This window comes from Nelumbo lutea, chromosome 4 (genome assembly GCF_056320005.1).
Source record: "Nelumbo lutea isolate HS-2025 chromosome 4, American lotus-T2T, whole genome shotgun sequence".
Taxonomy (NCBI): Eukaryota; Viridiplantae; Streptophyta; class Magnoliopsida; order Proteales; family Nelumbonaceae; genus Nelumbo; species Nelumbo lutea.
The window spans coordinates 93,477,209-93,504,351 of NC_142687.1; the positions used below are offsets into that span (position 1 = coordinate 93,477,209).

General features: G+C 40.6%; 2 protein-coding genes across 2 annotated transcripts; one reads left to right on the forward strand and one right to left on the reverse strand.

Annotated features, from left to right (window-relative positions):
* The first annotated feature begins 2,296 nt into the window (after positions 1-2,296).
* Positions 2,297-8,391, forward strand: LOC148861866 (putative linoleate 9S-lipoxygenase 5). The gene is made up of 9 exons (XM_088984648.1): positions 2,297-2,776; positions 4,487-4,776; positions 5,414-5,654; positions 5,751-6,086; positions 6,216-6,301; positions 6,412-6,519; positions 6,675-6,979; positions 7,059-7,322; positions 7,422-8,391. The coding sequence occupies exons 1-9, from the start codon at positions 2,524-2,526 to the stop codon at positions 8,188-8,190; spliced, it is 2,652 nt and encodes an 883-aa protein (XP_088840774.1). The 5' UTR covers positions 2,297-2,523; the 3' UTR covers positions 8,191-8,391.
* Positions 8,392-10,604: 2,213 nt separating this feature from the next.
* FAP1 (Chalcone-flavanone isomerase family protein) lies at positions 10,605-20,588 on the reverse strand. The gene is made up of 4 exons (XM_088984649.1): positions 20,025-20,588; positions 12,524-12,773; positions 11,887-11,978; positions 10,605-10,867 (listed from the first exon to the last, which is right to left on the reverse strand). Exons 1-4 carry the CDS (start codon positions 20,494-20,496, stop codon positions 10,728-10,730), a joined length of 954 nt encoding a protein of 317 aa, XP_088840775.1. The 5' UTR covers positions 20,497-20,588; the 3' UTR covers positions 10,605-10,727.
* Between the last annotated feature and the right edge of the window lie 6,555 nt (positions 20,589-27,143).

The following is a 27,143-nucleotide window of genomic DNA, read 5'->3' on the forward strand; positions in this document are numbered from 1 at the left end:
TCTTTAGGTTTCTCTTGCGTATGCATGTACCACTCAACAGTTAGTGACTCAGTTGGTTCCACGTGGTTATAGCAAATGAGAAAAAGCGCTTGAGTAGATCTGTTCATGGGTCGGGTTGGGCTTTTACTCTTCATGAATAGAAAATTGTAAGGCCCAAGCCCGAGCCCGGCCCTAATAAAAAGCCTGACGCCCGAGCTTGGGCTTTTACTCATCGCTAGTGACTGTGTTCGTCGGAGCTTTGTTCGTAGTGAGCTGCGATTTTAACAGTGAAAAGTGTGTCAATTCACGTCTAAGAGATAGAGAGAGAAAACTCACCGCCACCGCCGGTGCCTATATTCGCCGCCTTGCTGGTGTCTAAGATTTGAAAGAGAAGTGAGAAGAGGAACGAGAGAGAGAAAGAAAGAGAGAGAAGGAGATGACTCACCACCGGAGTTGTTGCGCCGGTGAATGTTCGCTGCCTCATCGGTTGTGTGGTTGCTTGAGAGTGTGAGGACTGAGGAGGATGTGAAGAGAAGAGATGTTCGGCTAAGGGGAAAGAGGTGAAAGAGAAGAAAGGTTCGGCTTAGGGTTTTTTAAGTTTAGTCTATAGGTTGGGCCAATCTATTTTGACAAATCCCGAGCCCGATTCAAATTTATTGCAGGCTAGGATTTTTGGCTCGAGGTTAAGCCTGCAGGTTCATTTGCATGTTCAAGCCCGTTCGGGAGTCGGGCCGGCCTGTCGGGCCACCCGACCCATGAACAGTTATAAGCTTTATTTATTGTACTTTCTTGCTATCTTCCCAAATCTCCTAATAATCGACTCATGCTTTCCTTTTAAATTAAGAATCAGCATCCTTTAAAGCTATGCCACGTGGTAAGTTATGAAGAACTATTTTTTTAAGGAATCATGGGTTCTATTCTACATCCCCAGTTCTTTGACATGGTCCATATATAAGACCAAAAAGGGAAGTTGTGGATGCAAATTAAAAGATTGCCAGGAGAGGTTAGAAAACCGCGTATCCATTGAATTTAAAGGAAGAGTTGAATGGATGACACAAACCAGGGGTTCATTAGCAGTTTGAGTCATATATAGAAAAGCTGCTTATCCTTGAATTGAATGAATTATAAATGGTTTTGACAGGTGGCAAAATGCAAATGATAGAGTGCTTTAATTAATAAATGAATTCAGCTAACATTAATACGGATCTGAGACAGCAATTGCAATGCAGTTGTATTTACTTATTTAGTGCTGTCCGGCAATGGGCCTTCCCTCTAATAAAGGGCGTCTGACAAAACTAGCCCAAATGCCAATGGCCTATTGGCTTGGTGGCCATTAACAGATCTACACCATTACTAAATGTCTCAATATTACATCCGACTGCTCTCTCTCTCTCTCTCTCTCTCTCTGTGAACCTGCACCACTCAGCTAGGTCTTGGTGTCCTTATAATAAGTGTTCCCCACTTTGATAATTCAGTTATTGGCTTATTGCTTATCAGGGGACCTACCATTCACATGATCTCTCACCTACTTCATCAATAACAGCTGATGCTCTTTAATGTAGAAGCAGAAGCAGGCGATCCATATTTATATTTCTCTCTCTTACTTTATGGCTTATGAATTTTTTTTTTTACAAAACATTCATAATTAAGCGCTTATTAGAGGAAGTACTTAATCATAAACACTTATTTTTCAATAGTAAACTCTATTGTAGTGGGAATCTCTTTGCTGCTTTGGGTAGGCTAGCTACCTGGCCTTCAGAAATTAGTAAAATTAAACACCACTGCAATTTCCTTCATCATCACGATTAATTTGTGCTTTCTGATATATGGGTCGGGTGCAAACCCATTCAAAGCATTTCGGTAGCAAAAATAGAAAGGATAACACTGAACACAAAGCTCCTCCGCCGTTGGGTTTGAAGATGACCCACACGGTATTTTTTTAAGTGTTAATCAAATGAGCAGCCGAGGCAGAGCAGGAGGATTTTGAATGGCGACCAAGAGTAGAGCCTACAGGAAAGAAGAAAGATAGATATAAGAAACTATAGAGAACGTGCCAATCAAACAACTTCTTTCTATTTTCAAAAGACCAGATCGACCGACAGAGAAGAAGCAGCCTCAACAGATCGATCTTATCGTACTACAAGGGGAAACGAATCTTCTGTGTAATTATTTTAGTTAAAAAGAAAAAGTTGAGAACAGAGCGAACATTAAAATGCAAAGAATAAATGACTTTTCCACAAAATCGAATCGGGTCCGCCTTGAGAGAGAGAGAGAGAGAGAGAGATGTTTTAATAAGGACCCACCACAATTCAGATGAGGATAGAAACTCTGAGATGAGATAACTAGGTCTTTTAATAAGTCTTTCATAGGAAACTGGAATGGACACGAACTGCACAACAAGTGAAACTTCCTGGATTGATGCTTCTTTTTTTATTGATCTTGACCTATAAATGCACTCATCACTGAACTCACATTCAACAATTACTCTTTCTTTTGTACCCTCTGTATCGCTTTCTCTCTTCTCCTTCTTCTCCTTCTTCTTGTATGGGAATTCTGTTCTCTGCTTTGTTCAAAGTTCCAGGGATGTTTCACAAGATTATGGATTCTGTTACAGGGAAAGAAACCAGGTTGAATGCTGGGGTGGGTGGGAAGAAGAAGATCAAAGGGACGGTTGTGTTGATGAAGAAGAATGTGCTGGATTTCAATGACCTTCACGCTTCCTTCCTTGATCGGGTTCACGAGTTAGTGGGCAAAGGCGTTGCACTGCAGCTCATCAGTTCTGTGAATACCGATCCAGGTTAGATTTCTCGTTTCTCTTTCCTTGTTCTGGGTAATCTTATTTGCTTCATTAGGATTCTGCCAAGCTTTTTAATTGACTTGAAGCTTTAATGTCCAATATCTCTTTCTTGTTTCTTTTTCTGTAATTCAGTCTGTTGCTGATATAGAATTTTCACTTCATATATCTGCCATTAATTCTATTCTGGTTATTGGGTTGTCGATTTCTTTTGTTTTTCTTTTCATTTTGTGTTAGTTAGCTAGCGAGACCTATAAGAATCCACACTGAGTTTGGACGCCATCATGGCCCAAATATCTGATGATCATAAGAGTATCATCCTCAGAACACAGTAGGTCTGAAGTCTCCCACAAAATACTTTGGTGCTTAAAGGATTTGCTAGAAACAATTTTTGTTGCACTGAAAAAGTAGTTTAGGGGGGGTGGGGAGGGCTGAAGTCTCCCACAAAATGGACTCTTGTTCTATGTACATTGGTCATTGACCCAAAGTCAACGGATCAAAAGAGATACACAGTCTCAATCTGACATGTGAAATCTACGTATATGATCTGACGTGGCGTACATTGATTTGTCCTGTATTACGAGTAGAAGTGTGAAGGTGCCCACTTCCCAATTCCCATCCTCAAAATCCTAAAGACAGACATTACCGAAAAGAATTCTGAAATCCGAACAGAGAGAAAGAGAGAGAAAGAGGAACATGTCGTCGTGGTAGGTTGTATTGTATTGGAATGATAAGTTCGAAATATTTATGTCCTTGCCTGAATGTTTTCTTGACGCAAATGTCTTTTTCTTGTGCTTTTTTTTTTTTTTTTTGGGGGGGGGGGGGGGGGATATTTTATTGGGAGTCGTTGTTCAAGCAGAACCATTCAATACACGCGTCATCCACTTTGTCAGGATGTAAGCGAGTCAAGATACGGAGTTAACGAGTTAAATATTTCAATCTGATTTTCAAATAATTGAGTTCGAGCCGAACTCAACGAGTCAAGGTTCGAGTTTTGTAATTCTTGTTTTCATCACCATCAGTTAAGCCTAACCGATTAATTTTTAATATATTTCTATTCATAATGTTTTGATGTTCTTTAATATTCTATGGTTCTTACATAGGGTTGTTTAATCGATGGCGGGTTGAGTCTAGTTGATGGTTAACCCAAGCCAATCCTAAATGTGCAAAATTTGGATTTGGGCTTGATCCAATTCGAGGTTAAGCCTAAATTTATCCATCCAGGCTTAATTCAAGCATAACCCAACATAGTTCAGATTGGGTTCGGGCTCGGATTGGGTTGGGTTGGATTGGGTATATATTAACATATAAAACACATAGTCATCTTTTATTAGGCTTTATGAACCAATTTAAGAGTATAATTAATAAAAAATATGTATAAATTTTATTTACAAATATATGTATACATATTTTACACATACAAAAATATACACAATAGAGAAAAAAATATTTGTATATACATATAATACGCATATGTGTGTATTTTTTTTAGATGATCTCAGGTTGGGTTGGGTTCGAACTAGTTGAGGCCTCAACCCAAGCCCAACCAAAATTTAAGTTGGGTCAAGTTTCACCCTTAGTAATTGAGTCAAGTTTCAATCTCAACTTTCAAGTAACGAGATTTTCAGCGGAGTTGAGTTCAAGTAGTACAATGTATTATTGGATCGGCTCGAGTCAATTACACCCCGAAGTGGTTTGTGTGTCCGTGTGCAGCTAATGGGTTACGAGGCAAGCTTGGAAAAGAGGCATACTTGGAAGAATGGATTACAACCATCACGCCGTTGTCGGCCGGGGAGTCATCATTCAACATCACATTCGACTGGGACGAGGGCATCGGAGTTCCGGGAGCTTTTATCATTAGGAACTTCCACCACAGTCACTTCTTCCTCAAGACAGTCACACTTGAAGACGTTCCAGGGGTTGGCCGAGTCCACTTCATCTGCAACTCATGGGTTTATCCCACTAAGCATTACAAGTATGACCGGGTTTTCTTCTCCAATCAGGTTAGTCTACTAACTCAATACAAATTCTTCTTCATCAATTTCATTGTGAAACAGACAAACAAACAAGCCAACGATTCAAAAGAGAACGTGGGCATGCAATGATGGAGATGGACTGGTAGTTTTAGTCCTCCTGCTACCCCTACCCCAGATCCAGTTTTCCTTTCAGCTTCCTTGCTCAATTATTTCGAACTAATATTCTTGAATGGCACTGGAGCGAGGCGGGCTAGGGTTTGCGTGTCCCATCCTCGCCCCCAAACCCCACTGGGGTTTGAAACAGATTCCCACCCCTCAGTCCCCAAAGTTTCGGATTTCCCCAAAACCCATCCTGAATCCCAACCGATGGTAAAAAAATTGCCCCGACCAGTGTGGGGGAGGGTGGGGACGGGTCAAAATTTCAAATTGCCATCCCTTCTTTCTGCTTTGATGTGTAATTTATTCAACCTTGAGATAAGGCAGTAGGATCCACCTTTTAGGTTTTTCTGCAAAATGCGGAATGGGTTCTACCTTCTTCCTTTGGGTTGAAGAATTAACAGCAAATTAATCATATGGTATAATACTGATATCGGTCCATGTCCATGAAAGCCTCAGGAGATTTCCAAATTTTATACTGATATCAACTTGATCGTTTTTGCTACAGACTTACCTACCGGCTAATACCCCAGAACCCCTACGCAAATACAGGGAAGAAGAGCTTGTGAATCTTAGAGGAGATGGAACAGGAGAGCTCCAGGAATGGGACCGAGTCTATGACTACGCCTACTACAACGACCTGGGGAATCCTGACAAGGGTCCTGACTCCGCACGTCCAGTCCTCGGAGGCTCCACACAGTACCCTTACCCACGCAGGGGAAGAACCGGCCGGAAACCCACACAGACAGGTTTCACATTAAGTCATCATCTTTTCTCAATTGTTAATGGAGTAGTCCAAAACGAATCAACCAACACTAACCATGCATATATCGATTGATTGACAGATCCCAAAACGGAAAGCAGATTGCCACTTCTGAGCCTGGACATTTACGTCCCAAGAGACGAACGTTTTGGTCACCTGAAGATGTCGGATTTCCTTGCCTATGCTCTGAAATCCCTCGTCCAATTCTTGCTCCCGGAGCTGAAAGCTTTTTGTGACAACACTCCCAATGAGTTCGACACCTTTCAAGATGTATTAGACCTCTACGAGGGAGGAATCCAGCTACCGAAAGGTGTACTAGACAGTGTCAAGGAAGCAATCCCCTTGGAGATGCTCAAGGAACTTGTTCGAACAGATGGTGAGCAACTCCTCAAATTCCCCATGCCTCAAGTGATCCAAGGTACGTGACATGGAATTAACAGGCTAAAATTGATCTATTTGTCTAGTGGGTGGCACTGGCACAGTGGCTCTGTATTATTATGTTCATGAACCCTACCTGATGTTGTTTACATGGCATTACCGCACGCAGAGGATAAGTTTGCTTGGAGGACGGATGAAGAATTCGCCAGAGAAATGCTAGCTGGAGTGAACCCCGTTTCCATTCGCCGTCTTCAAGTAAATTACTGTTTCTAATGTTCTTATTTCTTTAACCCAGAATTAATTTCTTGATTTTCAGTCCTTTTTTTTCCTTTGTAATCAGCAACTAACCGGATTCTAATATGCAGGAGTTTCCCCCAGCAAGCAATCTTGACCCTAAATTGTATGGCAATCAGAACAGTTCAATAACCAAAGAACATATAGAAAGCAACCTAAATGGGCTAACAGTCGATGAGGTATCATTAGCTTTTTTCTTCTTTTTTATTAAAACTTTTTGGTCGATAAGCTCCAACCTTGAGAAATGAGAAGGCAATCCTTCCCATGCGCGCCGTAGGTGATCATACAATTTCCCCAAAGTGGCGATTGAAAATATTGCTTTTGTTTTGTGTAGGCTCTGGAAAACGGCAAGCTATTCATACTGGATTATCATGATGCATTGATGCCATACCTGACACGGATAAACTCAACAACCACTAAAACCTATGCCACAAGAACTCTCCTCTTCCTCAAGGATGATGGGACCTTGCAACCGTTGGCAATTGAACTGAGTTTACCACACCCAGAAGGAGAGCAACACGGTGCAGTCAGTAAGGTCTTCACTCCAGCTGAACACGGCGTCCAGGGTTCAATTTGGCAGCTCGCCAAAGCTTACGCTGCTGTTAATGACTCCGGTTTTCATCAGCTCATCAGCCACTGGTAAAATTCTGCTGGTGAAAACTTTTAAGCGCTTTCAATCGGAGTAGGTTTCTTAACTCTCTTGCTATTTTGGTTGCAGGCTGAACACTCATGCAGCCATCGAGCCATTTGTGATTGCAACAAACAGACAGTTGAGTGTGCTTCACCCCATCTACAAGCTCTTGCATCCTCACTTCCGGGACACAATGAACATAAATGCCTTGGCCCGGCAGATTCTCATCAATGCTGATGGGGTGCTGGAGAAGACCGTCTTTCCAGCAAAATTTGCCATGGAAATGTCTTCTGTGGTTTATAAGAGTTGGGTCTTCCCCGAGCAGGCACTCCCTGTAGATCTCATCAAGAGGTAAATAAATGACAAGCCTTTGTATTAGTAGGACTTTAGATGAAGCCTTCAATTTTTCATCTCCATGTAATGACAAGTGTTGCCTTTTGCTTCCTTCAGGGGAGTAGCAGTTCCAGACAACAACAGCCCCCATGGCCTTCGCCTTCTGATTGAGGACTACCCTTATGCTGTCGATGGACTTGAAATCTGGTCTGCTATTGAAACATGGGTCCATGACTATTGCTCTTTCTATTACCCCAACGATGACTTGATCCAGGGAGACTCTGAACTCCAATCCTGGTGGTCAGAGCTGCGCAATGTGGGGCATGGTGACAAGAAGGACGAGCCATGGTGGCCCAAGATGCAGACACTTTCAGAATTGACCCAAACATGTACTATCATCATATGGGTAGCCTCAGCCCTCCATGCGGCAGTCAATTTCGGACAGTACCCTTATGCAGGCTACCTCCCAAACCGTCCTACCATAAGCCGTCGCTTCATGCCGGAGCCAGGTACTCCCGAGTATGCTGAGCTTGAGTCCAACCCTGATACAGTCTACCTGAGAACAATTACAGCCCAGCTCCAGACTCTCCTTGGTGTTTCCCTCATAGAGATCTTGTCCAGGCATTCTTCTGATGAGGTCTATCTTGGGCAAAGAGACACTCCAGAATGGACAACGGATGCAGCACCAGTAGAAGCATTTGAGAGATTCAGAGAGAAACTTGTGGAGATTGAGAACGGAATCATAGAGATGAACCTTGACAAACGGTTGAAGAACAGAGTAGGGCCCGTCAAAGTACCATACACCTTGCTATTTCCGGACACCTCCAATGTGTATGGTGTTGGAGGGCTCACTGGCAGGGGAATTCCCAATAGCATTTCAATTTAAAATTCATGACCTGGTTATCATAGTTCTGGAGAAGTTAATGACTTAATGTTTTCGGCTACCTAGCTGTATATTTCTCAAATAAAAGGCCGTATTGAGGCCTCTCTGTATCCTTCTCTTTTCTGCATTTTCTAGTTATGTAGTGAAGGCAAATGTACGTACAGATACTAGATATTCAAAATTGTTTACTTGTTTTGCAAACAACCATAGGCTATGATGCTTGACAGTTCCAACCGGCAAATTTGTCACAAGGACTTCTTTCGACCCAAATAGAGAGAGAGAGAGAGAGAGAGAGAGAGAGAGAGAGAAATCCTTAAATGAGACTAATGGAGGAAATGAATGAGATGAGTGATCTTCACCGGAGAAAAAGAAAATCACAAATTTGATAACTGATGCATAAGCATATAAATTTAGACAAAAAGAGTGATAATTTGTGTATGGTTTCGACTTTGAAGATCACCCTAACTGGGGTGGCAACCCTGCCTATTACACCTTAGATTTCCACTTCCAGAATTCCCTTTTGAGTTGAATTCATTCGGTTCTATCTCTTCAGAGGTTGCAAAATCAACCAATCTTCTGAAATGCAGGTTTCTCATGGAGCCATGAATGGGGTTCATGTTAACTCCCAATCCATGAAAGTCTCTCTGAATCATCAAGCTCACAATGGAATTTAAAAAATAAAATAAAATAGCCACTGAGACGGGTCTAACCGCCAGTGTATGAAATAAATAAAAGGTCATTACCCTATGTTAGTCTTAGTGATATGGGATCTTGAGTATGGTCTTAACCTTTGGAATTTTTTTTGCACAAAGTCGCCACCCTCATACTCAAATGCCAGCCTAAGATTTTACCATTATACCACTTAATGGCCCCTCAGCGTATGAAATAAATTCCAAAGGGGAAAGGAAAAAAAAAAAAACCAAGACTGTAGAAATAACTAAACAAGTACACTCAAAATAAAAGATAATCAAATACATGCTTATAGTTCTACTTGAGGCAGAGGCCGGATGCAGCCAAGAACAAGACTCTTTGATTAAAGAACAGCATGGAAAACTTGATATCATGTAAATAATAGCGTCATGGGCATATCCACTATCTCCACTGAAACCCAATCTTGTTCAATTGTGATTCAAGGTTCCATGATGGACACTGGCCGTGATGCTTGGTTTTGCTCAATTGCTCCTCTGGCCATAAAGGCCCTACATGACTATGGGTCACACCCCGTGAAAACACTAATACCCAACTCAAAAGACCTCTGCCATTAAAGAGATTTAAAATGGTAAAGAGATTCTTCAATCCAAATCCAACAATTGTCCCATGTGAGTTCCTCATGAATCAGAAACGGATCGCGTTAAAAACTCTGTTAAGTTTTTATCCTTCCTTTTGGCTTCAAAATCAGAGAGACATGCTCTTTTGTGTTGGGATTATTGTAATATGAAAAAAATCTAGATCATATGGTTTTTATGTGTTTTTTAATAATCAATTCTTAATGGAAACAGGTGGTCGTCTTTCTAAGAAGATAGTGAAGGAGCAGAACTCTGGTCAATTTACATGCTTAAAAATCAAGAATGGAGGGCTGCAGTTGTGTATTCAGACTCGTTGAATACAATTTTGACTTGCAATGGTCCGAGGCTAGTACGTATTGGGCCAATAGTGTTATCCTGGATATGATTAGGGGAACTTTGTAAAACTGTGAGGATGTAAAGTTTTGTATTTCTACAACTTATAATTATGCTGCTTATACTGTGCTCATAAAGCTAAAACATGAAATCCAGCATAATGAATCAGACAATAAATTGTTTGTTTACCTATAAAAAAAGGCACCCAAAGCATAATAATGGAAAATTTGATCTAGTGCTAGAAAATCTCTATCGTTGGCCACATGGAGGGATGGATCCTCGTCACAGGCAGAACCCCAAAATTTCTTAATGTTAAAAATTATGCCGTAGTGTTTCCCTTTTCCATGTAGAATGGAGATGCTGGACTACAAGCTACCACAAGAATAGAAGATGATGTGATCAACAGGTAAAATCTTCTTGGGCCGTCATCCGAACTGCTACACATGGCTTGTCTACATCTCGTTTGTTAGATGACAAATCTAGCAATCCATTTCCAAGGCAGGAAAGTATCTGGTAATACATGAATTAAACTGATGGATGTCTAAGGGGTTTTTTTTTTTCTTTTTTTTTTTGAGGTTGGACCTTGGCGCAATGGTAGGGTTGCTACATTGCAACCTGGGGGACCAGAGTTCAAATATTGGAAACAGCCTCTCTGTATGTACAGACTACAGAGTATGGCAGCGTGCATTTGTCCCTCCCCAGACCCCACATTGGGGGAAGCCTCGTGCACTGGGCTGCCCTTTTATGTCTAAACCTTTTTTTCCCTTACAGTCACTGTTAATAGCTTGCAGCAGTCCATTTTGCCAAGGCAAGAAAGGATCGATTAACTTAGATGGAGTAAAAGCTTCTTAATGCTACATATTTCCATGTCAGATAGAACTGCTAATGCCTTTACCAGTTTCCATCCTATGGCCAAATTACCTAGTTCTGAAGGAGAGATGCCAAACTGAGTTCAACTTCTTCTTTGGCTTTTATGTCAAAAGGGTCTTCACCAATATAAAGATCTAAAATTGACCGGCACAGTAGTTTGCTCTGAATGCACCCAACATCATTTCCATCAACTGCGAGGACAACAATGTATGAAATCAATTGATGTACATACAGCATTATGCCTAGGCAGGAAGAATTAGAAACTAGAACGATCTTGATCCATGCGAGAGTAAATATGAACTCGTGTTTGCTCAGGAGTTGTCTTACAGGAGAGCAAAAAATTATCTGATTTATCCTTCAAATAGTATGGATGTTTTATTTGGATAGCCAGAAGAAGATAGGTTATCTAATCTATTTTCCCAAACCTTTAAGATGTGCTTCGATAGACACTTACAATTTGACTCATTGACTGTACAAATGGAAAGGTTGAGATCTCCTTGGAGGAGGAAATAATAGTTGTAACAATTAGAAATGACCATATTGCTGCCTGTTATGATTGGTTTTCCATATTTTCCCTTAAAGAATGAGAGAATATACATGTATTATCTACTTTCTCTGTAAATAAAAATATTCTAGTAGTGTATCATTCAGTTGAAGACAAATTTTGAGGATTGTAGTCTTTTTTGGGTTCCAATTTAGAGGGTTGTAGTTTGATTGCCGATACATGAACTCCCCTGTTTTTTAAGTGTTTCTGATGGCATATCTCTAAGGTTTCCAGTGTCTAACTTTTCTCCCCACCCCCTACCATTAGAGTCATGAACAGCACCAACTTGTTATAAGCTCTAAAAATGAATGTAAAGGGGCATTAGGTGGCCTTTGATAACAGCTTACGTGGCTGAAGTTGAAAAGCTTATTACTTTTGTCTTTTAGTGAATAAGATTTTAAGGAGGTTGGGAGCTCCTTAATAGTTGAAGCTGAAGTTGGGTAGGTTACTATACCTTTGAATATTTTATTATTTAATTATTTTATCCAAAGCAGGTCATTCAGTTTAGCAACTTCAGCTGTTATCAATCAGTCCCTTAATTTTTCCTGAACCCAGCTCAAAATTCTCGGTTGGGTTCTTTGGTCCCGGCTAAATTAAGAAGAATAAAAGGATCTAACCATGATTTGGCATGATAGATTTCTAGAGTGAAAAAGAAAGATTTCTTACTTTTTGTGCATAATACATGGCCCTGTTCCTTTGACAGTTCTATGACTGATCCCCGTGGTATTTTATATTCATCCTTAAATAGGGAGGTGAATCTGCAACAAAAACAATCACTTAGATTACAATCATGATGATTGATGCACTATAAGGAAAAATCCAGTAGATAAAATGTTTTCTTTACTAAACAAACAAATATGAACAACTAGTTTCTCTGTTTCCTAAGAACACGTTGATAACTATAATATTGGGTAAAAGTATGACAAAGAGAGGTATGACCTAAAAGAGGATCAGTAACAACTGACGTAAATGATGCATAAATGACTATACAGAAACAATTTCTGAAGCTTAATAGCCCAGTACGTACTACAGTAAGGTGTAGAGGAGAACCAAAAGGAGAAGAGCACCAGCAACAGACTTAAACGAAGTGATAGAAGTGTTTGGTAACAACAACAACAAGGGAAATTACTATAGTGATAGAAGTGATAGAACATGTTCAGAAAAATGCAATAGTTATGAACACGGCAATGCTCATACATCCTAAGCACTAAAAAACAGGCCAGTTTCTAATAAAGATATTACTTCCATTTACACATTCCCACCAAACAGTAGGGCTAAGGGAGACAAATAAACAAATAAATACCTCTGAAGTAATTCTTTGTTATCTGGTCCCCCAAATTTTTGAAGTCTACTTCCTACAGATTCCTCAAAAGCACTGCGTACAGAACGAATACTTAGTCTTCCATAAACTATTTGAAGCCTAACAGTCATGCGTATATCCTTTTCAAGAACATCTTCAAGGAACTCTTTGTTTTGCTTCAATTCAGAGACAGAAAATTGCCCATATTTTTCACTCAGAGAGTTTTTCATGTCAGTATAATCAGCATAAACACCTGCAAACAAGATACATGGTTAGAGCTTCTGTTCTTACAAAGATTGAAAAATAAAAGATGAAAAAGAGTTAAAAAGAAATCATACAAGAAAAGTATTTAAAGAGATGATAGGGGAAAGGAGGGTATGCCACTGTGACTTGTGTCACACAACGCACATGGATGCTAATGCTAGCCCCAAACAACACATGAGAAACACATTGTTAAAATAAATTAAGAACACAGGTCTACTCATATTTTGTGTTTTGGGCTTGCATATCATGATATCATCTACATGTATTTAATGTATGTGGCATAACTAATGCATATTGTCTCTTGGTGAAATTAACGAGTGCATTCAAGCTGTATCATGCAAGTAAAATCTCTTCTGGACTTGTAATATGTGCCATGTACCCTCAACAAAGTTTTTACCCCAATGACACTAGGTATCCACTTTGTATGTAAATCTTGGAGCATAGTGAGTTAGAATGGATCTTACACAAGACTTCAGTATTAAGTCAAACTTCTAGAAAGAAGATTAAGATTGAAGCAAAGCTTACAGGACACTAAGAGAAGAGTCAAAGATGATAAACCTTAAATGGTAATTGACAGGGTTTCAAAAACTATAAATGAAAAGATAAAAAAAAAAGAAGGAACTCTGACATGAAGATCCCAAGCAGATAACATAAAAGGATTGATCATAAGATAAATCACTTCACCTCTAGAATATTGATCACTCAGCCAATGCAGTACTTTGGATCTGTTAGAGTTAGCCAAATAAGGGTAGATTAGTCAACTCACCTTGGTTAAGTTATGAGCTTATGTGGCAGTCTTATTAGAGGTTTTCTGTCCCATACTTAGGTATGGGCAGTTTAGTACTTGTACATTTAATTAGAGCCTAATCACTATTAAGAGGTTGACTGACAGGGTTAAACTATCAGGTTCGACAGTTCTTTCATCTTCTTCTTCTTCTCCTCCTCTTCTTCTTCTCTTTCTCTTTCTTCTTCTCCTTACTGGTTCGGACTACTGTAGCAACAGTAGAAACATGGTATCAGAGCAAGGTTCGTGACCTGTTTCAATTCGTGACAACTTCAGTTCTCTCCTTTTCTTCTCTAGGCTGTCAATGGAGAAAAGTGGTTCATCTCAGGCCTGAAACATCTCAGCTCTTCTTTTTTTCTGGTGTGCAGAACCTCCTTTCCTAAGAAAACAACTTCAGCAGTGAATGGTTGGCTGAAGCTCTCAAACGAAGGTTGGTTATCTCTTCTCTTTGTGCTATTGGTATTTCTGGGTTGAAAATCTTCAAGAACTTGAGAGGACTGATCAGAACCTAAAGAACTAGGTTGGTTGTTGCCCTGGTTCTTGAGAAAATTCTAAGAACAGGCTGTGTTTACAGTGACCAAATGGTGTAGGGGCTACTATAGGTGGCCAAATGGTGCAAGGTGTAATGCAATGGTACTAGTTGAGTTCTTGTTGGTCTTGTGGTGCCCTCTTAAAAGCGTTAAAGCAGGTCTGTATTGTGTGTGACAGCTATGGCTGTGTGGTGGTGCTTGTGATGCACAAACTCTGTTGAGTAGTTGTAAGAGATCTTGCATGTGGTTAGTAAGTGCTGAATTAATGTCGGTGTATGTGTTTTTTTGTGAAATCAGTAGTGGTGTGGATAAGAACAAAGGCGTGTGTATCTATTATTGTGTTTAGAGACTATTGTAGGTTCTGGAACATCAAACTCTTGACAACAGCACTTAGTTGGTGATTGGGAAGTCAGATTAGAGGCAGCATTGAAAGAGTATCATGGCAGCAATGGGAGATGGCTGTAGTGATCAGAAACCTAGTGTGGTGGTTTCCTCTGACTATCTAGGTGTACAGATGACCTCAATTAAACTAAATGGTGAGAACTATGTTCCATGGGCCAAGTCGGTGGAAGTTTTTCTCAAGGCAAAGAGAAAAGTGAAGCATGCGAAAGAAGATAAACCACCGGCTGACTCTCCAGGGTTTGATGATTGAGAACAGGAGGATGCTCAAATCATGACATGGCTATGGAACAGTATGAAACCCAAAATAAGTGCCAACTTCATGTTCTTAGATACAACTAAGGACATATGGGAACATGCCAAGAAGCTGTATTCTGGGCAAGATAATACTACAAGGGTATATCAGCTCTATCAAGAGTACTTTAGTTTGCAACAAGGAAATAAAACCCTAGAAGAGTACTATGCCAGTATGAAGAACCTCAGAAATGAACTCAATGTCTATCATCCTCTCACTCCAGATGTTAAGGTTCAGCAACAACAAAGGGAACAACTAGATGTCACAAGGTTCTTAGTGGGGTTGAAATCAGAGTATGTACCACTAAGGGCCCAAATATTGGGGGGCTCTACCCTTCCTACACTTGAGGAAGTGTTTGCTCGGCTTCGCAGGATTTCTTTGGGACAGACAGAGAATCCCACACAGTCTGATAGATCAGCTTTTGTGACAGTCAGAGGAGGTGGACGTGATACGAAAGGGGGTGGACATGCCTCCCGAGGAGGTCGTGGTGGTTCCATATTTGGTCGTGGCGGTGGTCGTGACTTAGGGGGAGGCCATGGCAAAGAAAAAGGCAGCTCTACAAGGAAGTGTACCCACTGTGGCAGGGAAGGACATTCGGTAAATTTTTGTTATGATTTCCATGGCCGCCCTCCCTCTAAATGGGCCAATCATGTTGTTGCTGGTGGGGTTGATGTCAATGATAATCAACAGGCAGACCTAACTCCTTCCACATCTACATCTGTTTCCGGAAGGGAGATGGTGAGTGTACCGCGTGATGAGTATGAGCGGTTCCTTCAGTCCACTTCACAGCACACTACTGCTACTCTTGCCCACTCAGGTATAGCTTGCCTGTCATCTAAAACCTCTCATTGGATTATTGACTCTGGAGCCTCTGATCACATGACTGGGTCTCCAAGTGTGTTCTCTTCTCTCTCTGAAACTTCCACATCTCAAACGGTTATCCTTGCCAATGGTTCCTCCTCTCCCATCTGTGGTGTTGGCAATGTTGACATGGCTTCTCTTTCTTTATCATCTATTCTGTATGTCCCTAAGTTTCCATTCAATCTTATGTCTGTTGGTAAATTAACCAAGACTCTTAACTGTTATGTTACTTTTTTCCCTTCCTCTTGTGTTTTTCAGGATCTGAGGACGGGGAAGAAGATTGGTGGGGGGGCATGAAGCTGGTGGATTGTATTATCTTGACGGTGGTGGATCATCAGTTGCACTTCAAACTTCACTCACTCCTCTACAGTGGCATTGTCGACTGGGACATCCTTTTCTCAAGGCACTCAAGATACTAGTTCCGTCTTTGAGTCATTTGTCAATGTTACAATGTGAGTCGTGTCAGTTTGGGAAACATCGTCGTGTTTCCTTCAGTCCTAGAGTTGAAAGTCGTATGTTGAGTCCTTTTGCTTTGGTTCATTCAGATGTTTGGGGCCCGATCAAAATAGAGTCTTATAATAGTTACAAGTATTTTGTCACTTTTATTGATGATTGTTCAAGAATGACATGGATTTATTTAATAAAAGATATGAGTGAATTATTTTCCATTTTTCAAAAATTCCATGCTGAAATACGTACACAATTTGGTGTTCCAATCAAAGTTCTTCGTTCAGATAATGGTCGTGAATATTTTCTTACTTCCTTTCAACAGTATTTAGAACAGCATGGCATCATTCATCAAACATCATGTGCATCCACTCCTCAACAAAATGGGGTGGCTGAACGGAAGAACCATCATCTCCTTGAAACGGCTGGGTCTATTCTTCATCATATGAGTGTTCCAAAAAGGTTTTGGAGTGATGTTGTACTTACTGCGTGTTTCTTCATTAATCGGATGCCCTCCTTTAATCTTCATGGTCGGTCTCCCTTCTCTATCTTGTTCCCCACCTTGTCTCCTTTTCCATTAACACCTTGTATCTTCGGTTGTGTGTGCTTTGTTCACAATCTGAGTCTTGGAATAGACAAGTTGGATGCACGTTCCATTAACTGTGTCTTTCTTGGCTACTCTCGGACTCAAAAAGGATACAAGTGTTACAATCCCATTACTCGGAAGTGTTGTTTGTCCTGATGTCACATTTTTTTAGTCTGTTCCCTTCTTCTCAAGAACTGAAGCATCTTCGTCTCCACCTTTACTTCCTCTTCCTCTTCCGGTCAGTGATCCCGTTCCGGGTGTTCCTGTTGGAGTTCACCTCATCCAGTGCAGATCCCTATTGAACGACCACCAATTCGGCAAGGGTATACATGTCGAACGACACCGGCCCCTCCTCCAGCTTCTACCTTGTCCGCGGATCCTGTCGTTGCTCCTGTTGCTGAACCCTCAGGACTTGATCTACCCATTGCCTTACGAAAAGGTAAACGTAGTTCTACTCTCCATCCCATTTCCAATTTTGTTTCAGTATCTCGCCTTTCCGCCTCACATTGCCAGTTTATTTCACTATTGTCATGTATTTCCATACCTAACAATGTCCAAGAGCCTCTCAGTTCACCTGGGTGGAGGCAGGCAATGGAGGAGGAACTCTCCGCTCTTCAGCATACTCACACGTGGAAACTCACTACTCTTCCTCTTGGTAAGCATGTTGTGGGATGTAAATGGGTGTATACTGTTAAATACTTGCCAGATGGTAGTGTGGAGCATCTGAAAGCCAGACTTGTTGCTAAAGGTTATTCACAGTTGTATGGAGTGGACTATATGGAGACCTTCTCTCCAGTGGCTAAGATTAGCTCTGTTCGTGTGTTAATTTCCCTGACAGTTATGTATGATTGGCCCCTATTTCAACATGACATAAAAAATGCCTTCCTTCATGGTGACTTTATAGAAGAGGTATATATGGAGCAACCACTTGGGTTTGTTGCTCAGGGGGAGGCTGGTAAGGTGTGTAGACTGAAAAATGCAATTTATGGGTTGAAACAATCGCCTCGTGCTTGGTTCGGGAAGTTTAGTGAAGTGGTGAAGAATTTTGGAATGAAACAATGTCAGGTTGATCACTCAGTGTTTAGCTATGACTCAGAAGCTAGAAAGATTTTATTAGTGGTCTATGTGGATGATATTGTCATAACTGGCAATGACAAATTAGGGATCGACAAACTAAAGGTCTTTCTGCAAAATCATTTTCAAACAAAAGACCTTGGGACATTGAAGTATTTCTTGGGTATAGAAGTTGCTAGATCAAGACAAGGTATAAACCTGTGCCAAAGAAAATATGTTATCGATCTATTGGACGAAACATGACTGCTAGGTGCAAAACCGGCTGAGACTCCTATGGAACCAAATGTTAAGTTGAGCAGTGATACAGGGGGAATATTTGATGATCCTGGAAGGTATAGACGACTAGTGGGGAAGCTGAACTATTTGACTATCACGAGACCAGACATCTCCTTTGCAGACAGTGTGGCGAGCCAATTTATGCAGAACCCTCGTATATCTCACTGAGATGCAGTTCTTAGAATTGTAAGATATCTGAAGGGAGCTCTGGGTTGTGGGCTATTATATAAACCAAGAGGAAAACTTGAAGTAGTTGGGTACACGGATGTAGATTGGGCGGGCTCTATGTCTGATAGAAGATCTACTACAGGTTAATGCACATTTCTTAGAGGAAATCTTGTGACGTGGAAGAGTAAAAAGCAGACGGTTGTGGCTAGAAGCAATGCTGAAGCCGAGTACAGAGCCATGGCACACACTACATGTGAATTAGTGTGGTTGAGGAATCTCCTACAAGAAATCAGGTTCCACATGGATAAACCTATGAAGTTGTACTGTGACAATCAAGCTGCGCTCCATATCTCATCCAACCCAGTTTTCCATGAGAGAACAAAGCACATAGAGATTGATTGCCACTTTGTGAGGGAGAAGGTTCTTACTGGAGAGATACGCACAGAACATGTAGGCTCAGGTGATCAGAGGGCAGATTTGTTTACAAAAGCCTTAAGCTCAGGGAGAGTGAACTATATATGTAACAAGCTGGGATTATATGACATATATTCTCTAGCTTGAGGGGGAGTGTTAGAGTTAGCCGAATAAGGGTAGATTAGTCAACTCACCTTGGTTAAGTTATGAGCTTATGTGGCAGTCTTATTAGAGGTTCTCTGTCCCATACTTAAGTAGGGGCAGTTTAGTCCTTGTACATTTAATTAGAGCCTAATCACTATTAAGAGGTTGACTGATAGGGTTGAGTTATCAAGTTCAACAGTTCTTTCATCTTCTTCTTCTTCTCCTTACTGGTTCGGACTACTGTAGCAACAGTAGAAACAGGATCCAAAAGGTGGGCAAGGATGCATGGTACCCATTACCATCTAAATCTAAATGAAAACACAGAAAGTGAAACCAACATGAATGTAGCTTTCAGATGGATTCCCAATGTGATAAATATAATAGCACATGACTTAACTAGATTGGGATTTGAAAGGAACTTTTTTGTATGGCAACGGTTCTCTGCCTGATTAGATTTTGCAAGGACAGGATTGTCGGTCCATATCTGTGTATTAGTATACATCCTCTCATTTATTCAATAGGCCAATAAACAAAGTGAACATCCTATCATCCTCATGTACTATCCTTTCACCTATACTAAATATCGATGCATTTACCATTCCCTCAAAAAAGAGGGTTATCATCTGAAATAGAGCAAATGTGTTTAGAACAGGAAAAATGTTGTATAGGATTAGAGAACGTCATAAACAGTGACCAGAGACACAAGGCAACCTATAGTAGTTAAAACATTAAGAATAATAGTTATCTGGTACTTAGTGAAGCTCAATCCTGCCGTTCACAACCTGCCACCTCCCCGTGGAGTAAAAGGAGAAACCTAGAGAGTGAAATCTTGTAACTTTGCCACTTAATTTGGTAAATTGGAATCTGTTTACTGGTTTAAACATCAAGATAATGAACACGTGACCTATTAATGACAATGACAAACTTCTCATCATCAATTTTCAGTTGCAGATAGTCGTAGACAAACATGAGGATTATAAAGAATATAATCGTTGTTAATAATGCACACAAACCCCTTTTTTTTTTCTTTTAAGTTTACTCAAAATCTTTGTTACCCCCTTGTCATATAGCAAAAGAAACCTTCTAACACAGCAAATTTATCCAAAAATTAATTAACATGCAACATTAGCTGCAGGGAATTAACAAACCCACCAAATCTCAAAAAATAGAAAGCAAATTATATGAGCGGTTAATGCGGTTATGTGCATTGCTTAAACTAATGCTGCAGAAAAAAAAAAAAATATATATATATATATATATACCGAAAGCGTAGACATCGATGTTCTTTAATCCAAATATACTTTTCTTCCGCAACCCAATCCCAAGCAGTTGTTGTGTGTCGCTCAAAACGGAGGGAAATGAAGCACCAGTTTTCGATTCAACAGCTTCGGTGGTATTATCTGCTAAGGAAAGAGAACCCCACATGGGAGAAGAGCAATTGGGTCGGTAATTGGAGAAGAAGAAATCCAGTGCATTCTGGAGAAATGGGTCTTTCTGGTTTTTAATTTTATGAGAAATGGCGAAACCCATTCCGATGCCAACACCTACTGCAGCTGCAACAGACCCCGCCATGGCTGCTGCAGAGAAGGAACGAGAAGAGACATGGGAGCTGTGAGGAGGCTTTGAGGGGTGAGGAAACGAGAAGGGGAAGCGTAAAGACACCATGGATGGATGCAGAAATGAAATCTTGAATGCAATATAGTGATGATCTACAACACTGAAAATTATAGTCATAGTTAGGGACACTTTTCTGGACGGCCCGTCCTGTGAAGAGCATTGCCTTTTGGGGCCTAAGATATTTACACGCGGCTATTGTGATAGCAATAATAGTCGCCCGGTGTTAAATACCTTTCCCTCTCCATGGTCGTATGCTGACAGATGTGCGCAATCTAGATATTCCTAGGTAGAACATCCAATTTCCAATTTTGCGGCAAGCTAGACTAATCTGGATTAGAGAATACGAGGTAGCTAACCTGGTGAGGTTGCTCTGATGCTTAAGTCAGTATTATACTGTGAATGAGAGTTGAATACTTGAGTGCTTGAATGCTAGTGAGTAAAATAATCACACGTACCCTATGTCATTGCGGTCGGTGCCTTTATATAGGCATTGTTTGGTGTAGGTTTCACGCATCACATCTGAGATTTCCAGGAGGTCGTGCCTTATTAGTCCAAAATCCTCAGAGGTAACCACTATGCACGTTGACCATCCTCTGGAACATTCGGTACGCAGGCCAACTTCAGAGAAACCTGGGAGTGTCAAGGTATGCATGCCAAATTTGTCGGCGAGCACATCTCGTAGGTCACCGCCTAGTCCTTAATTAGGTCGGCAAGCCCTCACGAGAGAGGTTGTGCCTCACATCGAGGTCACTTCGGCCGGTGACGAGGTGCTACAGGTCGGCCCTGGATGAGGTGCTGCAAGCCGACCTAAGTTGTGGTCGAGATCGCCAAGTTAGCTATAAAGGCAGATCACCAGGTCGGGCGAAGATGAACTACGATTTGGGACTCCAAATCATCGCTTAGGTGGCATCTGAGTGTCATCCAATTGTTTCGGGATGCTATGTGTCATGAGGTTATTGGAGGGCCAAATTCGCCCTCATCAATTGCCCCCCACTCCTGAGCTGAGGGCAACTCGGCGAAGGGAATAGATTGTTCCTTTGGCCTGGAATGACTGTTTGATGAGCTCGTAGTCGTTGGTTTCAATCCTGTTTGCTCCTTAGGTCGAAAGAGTCCAAGTGTTTGTAGCCTTACGCAGGACCTCACAGTCTTGGTTATCGAGGCACAAGAGCAATTTAATCCGCTCGAGGAGAGGTGGAACAGGTACCCCGAAGACATCTACCTTATTAGGGATGCGACCATCAAGGGGTTCTGCAATCCGACTAAGTACCTCAAGAGCAAAGCTCATCATGCTATCCTCAAGAAGGGGTTCTATGTGACTGCTTTATCAGGTTGTTCCACCTAGGTAGACTTCGATGCAGTGTCCCTCAAGCTAGTTCTCAAAAGAGTAGCTAGCGATTTTGATGCGGAGCCTGAAACCGAGGTGGAGGTCTACTGTGAAGAGATCGACCAAGTTTGCGTCTGTTATGGTCTAGTCTTTCCTTTGTTTCTCTTTCTTGTGCTAAATTAGTCTTCCTTTCTTCACTTCTTTTTTTGTCTTTCTTCTTCTGCACACCGATGAGGCTGAGGTAGAAAGGTATGTACCCGACTTGTCTGCACACCGATGGGGCTGAACGTGAACTACTTTTTTATTCTGCCTGTGCCAAAGAGGCGACTAGATCTTATGCTGCCAATGCCGAATAGGCGATTGGGTCTTAAGTTGCCCATGCTAAAGAGGCGACTGGGTCTTATTCATATGGCGACTGGGTCTTATTCGATGTGCGGCCTAGCCTCTCCGCCTAAGCAGGTGGTCATTCTGTAGTAACTTCTCATATGGCTGCTTCTACGTCACCCCGTGGGATTATCTTCCTAGGTGAGTGCTTGCAAGAACACAATGTACATGTTCTACCCCCCCCGCCCCCCTTGTGAGGGTTGTTGATACATAAAGCTGTTGTCAGCGTGAATCGGAAATTCGACGCTACGGCTGCACTGCATCAGCCTCATAGTGACGCCGGTCATCCACTCCTACAAGAAGCCACTAGGAGCTCAACCAGCGGGGGCAGCACTACTGACTTTAGGTTGCCAGCTCACACGGGAGCCTTGGAAGGCTCGACTTGTAGAGGCAACCTCACAAAACGGAGTTGATGAGGTCTCGTCCTGGCTTATTGCTATTGAGGATGAGTTGAGGTCGTTTTGCTGCTATCTACATCGGGCTTCTCCCATGCTTAGATATGGAAATTCAAGCTTCATTTTATAGAATTTTCACGCTTCAATCCCGGTGGGAACTGCTGATAGCTCTATCGTGGGGAGAGGGGCGTTCACATGCGGTAGTGGTATATTTATCTGGGGCACTAGGAATGTTGGGTTCGGCCTGAATTTGTCTTATGGTCATAGGGGAGTTCTCAAGGTTCATCATAGATGTTCTTTCCCCCTAGTAATTGATATTCGTTCTGGATGTTGGTGCTACTCAGAAATGCTTTTTAGTTCATAAAAATGAAAATTAGAGAGTGAAAACTTAAATTTTTAAAAGGCGAGATCTTAGCTTTCTGGAAGATGAGAACTTAGCTTTTTAGAAGGTGAGAACTTATCTTCTTGTTGCGTTTCCCACAGACGGCGCCAATTGATGGTGCGGTCTAGATACTCCTAGTTGGAAGACAATCTGAACTCCAATTGTGCGACGAGCTGGACCAATATGCAAAATAGTGGATCAGAGAACCCGGGGTATCTAACCTAGCGAGGTCGCTCCGATGCTTAAGTCAGTATTATACTGTGAATGCAAGCTGAATACTTGAGTGCTTGAATGCTAGTGAGTAAAATAATCATGCGTACCTTGTGTCATTGCGGTTGGTGCCTTTATATAGGCATTGTTTGGTGTAAGCTTCGCGCACCGCATCCGAGATTTTTGGGAGGTCGTACCTTATCGGTCTGAAATCCTCGGAGGCAACCGCTATGCATGTTGACCATCGTCTGGAACATTCAGTACGCGAACCAACTTCAGAGAAACTTGGGAGTGTCGGGGTATGCATGCCAAATTTTTCGGCAAGCACATCTCGTAGGTGACCGCCTGGTCCTCAGTTAGGTCGACAAGCCCTCGAGAGAGGTCATGCCTCGCGTTGAGGTCACTTCGGCCGGTGACGAAGTGCTACAGGTCAGCCCTGGACAAGGTGCTGCAAGCCGACCTAAGTTGTGGTCGAGGCCGCCAAATCAGCGATAAAGGTAGGTTGCCAAGTCGGGGCAAAGATGAACTACGATCTGGGACTCTAAATCATCGCTTAGGTGGCATTTGGGCATCGTCCAACTGTTTCGGGATGCCATGTGTCATGAGGTTATTGGAGGGCCAAATCCGCCCTCATCACTAACGATCAAAACCACATTTAATGCAATGCTCTAGAAAGCCGTGGAGACAACATACCAGAAATGGGATAACTGCCAGTCCAACCTAGCTACAATAATTAATTAAGGTAAGGGAAGGGATGTGGTTCGATGCGTTTGATTTGGGAGGGGTTTTCCATTCATTTAGGTGGCGTTTGATAACACTTCTCATATATGAAAATGTTACTTTTGAGATGCAACATATGTTTGGGTCTGAGTCTGAAAAAAGATCTTAAATGCATTTTCAGATCTAAGGGCCCATTTGGCTTGGAATCGGAATCGGAATGGCCTATTTCGCTTGGTTGTTTGGTTCAGATCGAAATTGGAATTGGATTCTGATTTATGCTGTTTGGTTCATTAACAGGCTGGAATCGGAATCAGCCAATTTTGCCCCTAATAACAATAAAAAAGCATAAAATGCATGAAAATACTTTAAAATGTAGAAATTTTATAGAAAATACAAAAATTAAATAATTTTGTAGAAAACTGTTTTTTATGCTGTCGTGTTTCATTTTGATGCAACACAGTTGCATGAAAAATTATATATCGGATGGAACACTACATTACAGTCAGCGCCTTTATCTGATGTAACAACACAGTTGACAGAAAACAGAAGTTGCAATAAAAAAACATGGGGGAATGTCGTGTTTCATTGTGGGTGTGTAACTGTGTATTACATTTTGGTAGCTTGAAACGCGACATGGGAATGGCACCCCCAGAATGGGAATGATATTCCTTGGGGTGGGGTATATGGGGGAATCCCATACCGCCATTCCGTTTAACCGAACATCCAGAATGGAAATGAACCATTCTGATTATGATTCCAGACTCTTATTCCCTCAAATCAAACAGATTCTAAAATCATAAAACCCAGGTCAGGCACTGAATGCGGTCAAATGCATTTCAGATCTAGCCCAAAGTCTAAAATGCCTATAAATAATTTCAAAAAGACAATGTATGCCCTTGTTTTAAATCCAAAATTACCTCATTTGAGTTCTTCCTCTTGAACGACAAAGGAACTTGCTACACTACCCAACCGCTGCACCAGGTATATCCAGGGTCTCAAAGCCTCCATTTTATCTTGTTTTTCTTGTTCATTGTCACAAATTTGAGCTTACACTCTTCCGAAATTGATTTTATAGGGTTTCGATTTGCTTCTTCTTTATATTTTCTTCCATTTTCACTTTTATTTCTCTTTTTTTTTGTTTATATTCACCGTTGTTGTTTGTCTTCATGTTCATTTGGTTACGGTTATTCACAACCCCTGTCCTGAAAACCCAACATATATTCAAGTGATCTACGGAAGCAATGATTTTCACAGACATTGGTTTCATTTGTTGTAAGATTATGACATGTGGGAAATGGGGTCATTGAAACTTGGAGGAGAAGTTTTGAGGTGTGTCTGAAGACACTATCTTTAAAATGTTATTTGCCCCCGTTCAGTTCTACTAAGTTTGCTATTAGGTTATAGGCAAATCCGTTCCTAGGATACAATAGAGCCTTGGGCGAGAATCTACAATCAACAAAGTTGAAGAGTCTCCAAAGAAACCTTCAGTAAGACAGTAGTAGACCGGATTGAGAGAGAGACAAAGTGATTTTCGAAAATTGTGTGTAAATGCTTGATCCGCGCTCCTTAAATAACTTCTGAAGAGTCGTGGAGCAGAGGAATGTGCTGGTTTAGAAAAGGCTCTTTGAAATTGTGGCTATTAAAAGGTAACAACTGTTAACTTTGAATGGTGCTTCTTGATCATAGATAATCAAATCGTGGTCATTGATCACATCAACAGTGCGAGCAAAGTGCACCTCATTGTGCCGTGCACATGCGTTGCATAGTAGCAAGCCTCCATACTCTCCTTTTTATATCTAAAGAGTGTAAATCAGCTCCTATCAAAAAGCCCAAAACAATTCTTGTATTTTTCCAATGTGGGACAAGTTAATAATTGATTTTAGTTAAAGAAAAAGCTATTTTTCAAAACATGTGTGCAGGTGTATTTTTTCATGTAATTGACCAATCAAATCCTATTGAATTTAATCTCTAATCAGATTAAAATCCAACAAATATAAGAAAATTATAATATCTGGAATCCATGTCATAAAATTAATATATCTGAAAAGAAAGAGAGTTGTGGATGGAATGCAAATTAACAGATGGGTTGCAGTCGAACCAGCTAATAACCATGTTAAAATTCCCCAAAAAAGAGCAAAGGGGAAGTGTATCTTTGCACCTACCTTTTTACTCTCTTTTTATTCCTCTTAGACTCCTACTTTTTCATCCTAGAAGAAGCTCAAGTTCTTTCAATTGAATATGTTTTGCAAATTTTATAGTAAAAACTTTGTTTCTAGCCCATTTACATGGAAACAAAAGCAGTCTTAGTAGATCAAACAAATAAATGTGGAGCAAGGTACTGATCTCCACAACTGGAAAATTCATCTTCATATGAGTTTTGTTTATTTTTTTTACACCTCTATAACAGCTTTCCCATAATTGATGTTGTAGGGTACCTTTTCTCCTTGGCCAGTAGAATTAGTTTTTTTGTGGATAATATTGTGTAGCAGTTGTTTAGTCAATTAGAATCACTACCGAAAAATGGGGCTATAGCTATGGTACTTTAGCTACGGTCAGAAAAACCGTAGCTAAAACATGGGATATAACCATAGACAATTTGATGTCCATGGCAAAAGTTGAGATTTAGCTACAGACAATTTGATGTCCGTGGAAAAAGTTGAGATTTAGCTACAGACAATTTGTCCATGATTAAAAGTTACAACAGCAAAAGTTGAACTTTAACTACAGATAATTTGTCCATAGTTAAAAGTTGAGCTTTAGCTATAGACAATTTGTCTGTGGTTAAAAGTTATTCCATTCGTGGCTAAAAGCTATTTATAGCCACAGTTATAATGTATCCGTGGTTATAAGTTGCAAAAGCAGAAGTTGAGATTTAGCTACGAACACTAAATCTGTGGTTAAAAGTTATTCTATCCTTTTAACTACGGATAATTTGTGTGTGGTTAAAAGTTATTCTGTCTGTGGCTAAAGAGCTACTTATCACTATAGCCATGGATAACTAAAATGCCGTGGTTATAATTACGAAGTTAATCATCTTTAGCTACAATCATTTTATTCCTAGATCATAAATAATAATCATATATTCATTTAAAATATTTATTATTTATTAATTACTTTTTAAAAGTAAATTAATAATTAAGAATTTATTAAAGTAAATGAATATAAATAATTAATAATTAACAAATTACTATTGCATAACAATAATAATTAATGATTTCTATTTAATAATAATTAAACTATAAAATAAATTATTAATAATTTCATAAGTACATTAATAAAAAGAAAATAATATCTAAAATAGAAATAATAAGTATTAATTTTTATTTGATTAATTAAAACTAATTATAAA

Excerpts from the sequence above, each read along its gene's own strand:
- LOC148861866 (XM_088984648.1), top strand. The coding sequence starts at position 2,524 with ATGGGAATTCTGTTCTCTGCTTTGTTCAAAGTTCCAGGGATGTTTCAC. Across the intron at positions 5,655-5,750 it reads CCGGAAACCCACACAGACAG|ATCCCAAAACGGAAAGCAGA; the intron begins GTTTCACATTAA and ends ATTGATTGACAG. Across the intron at positions 7,323-7,421 it reads CCTGTAGATCTCATCAAGAG|GGGAGTAGCAGTTCCAGACA; the intron begins GTAAATAAATGA and ends TGCTTCCTTCAG.
- FAP1 (XM_088984649.1), bottom strand. The coding sequence starts at position 20,496 with ATGACTATAATTTTCAGTGTTGTAGATCATCACTATATTGCATTCAAG. Across the intron at positions 11,979-12,523 it reads AACAAAGAATTACTTCAGAG|ATTCACCTCCCTATTTAAGG; the intron begins GTATTTATTTGT and ends TTTTTGTTGCAG. Across the intron at positions 10,868-11,886 it reads CCATGTATTATGCACAAAAA|TTGATGGAAATGATGTTGGG; the intron begins GTAAGAAATCTT and ends TTGTCCTCGCAG.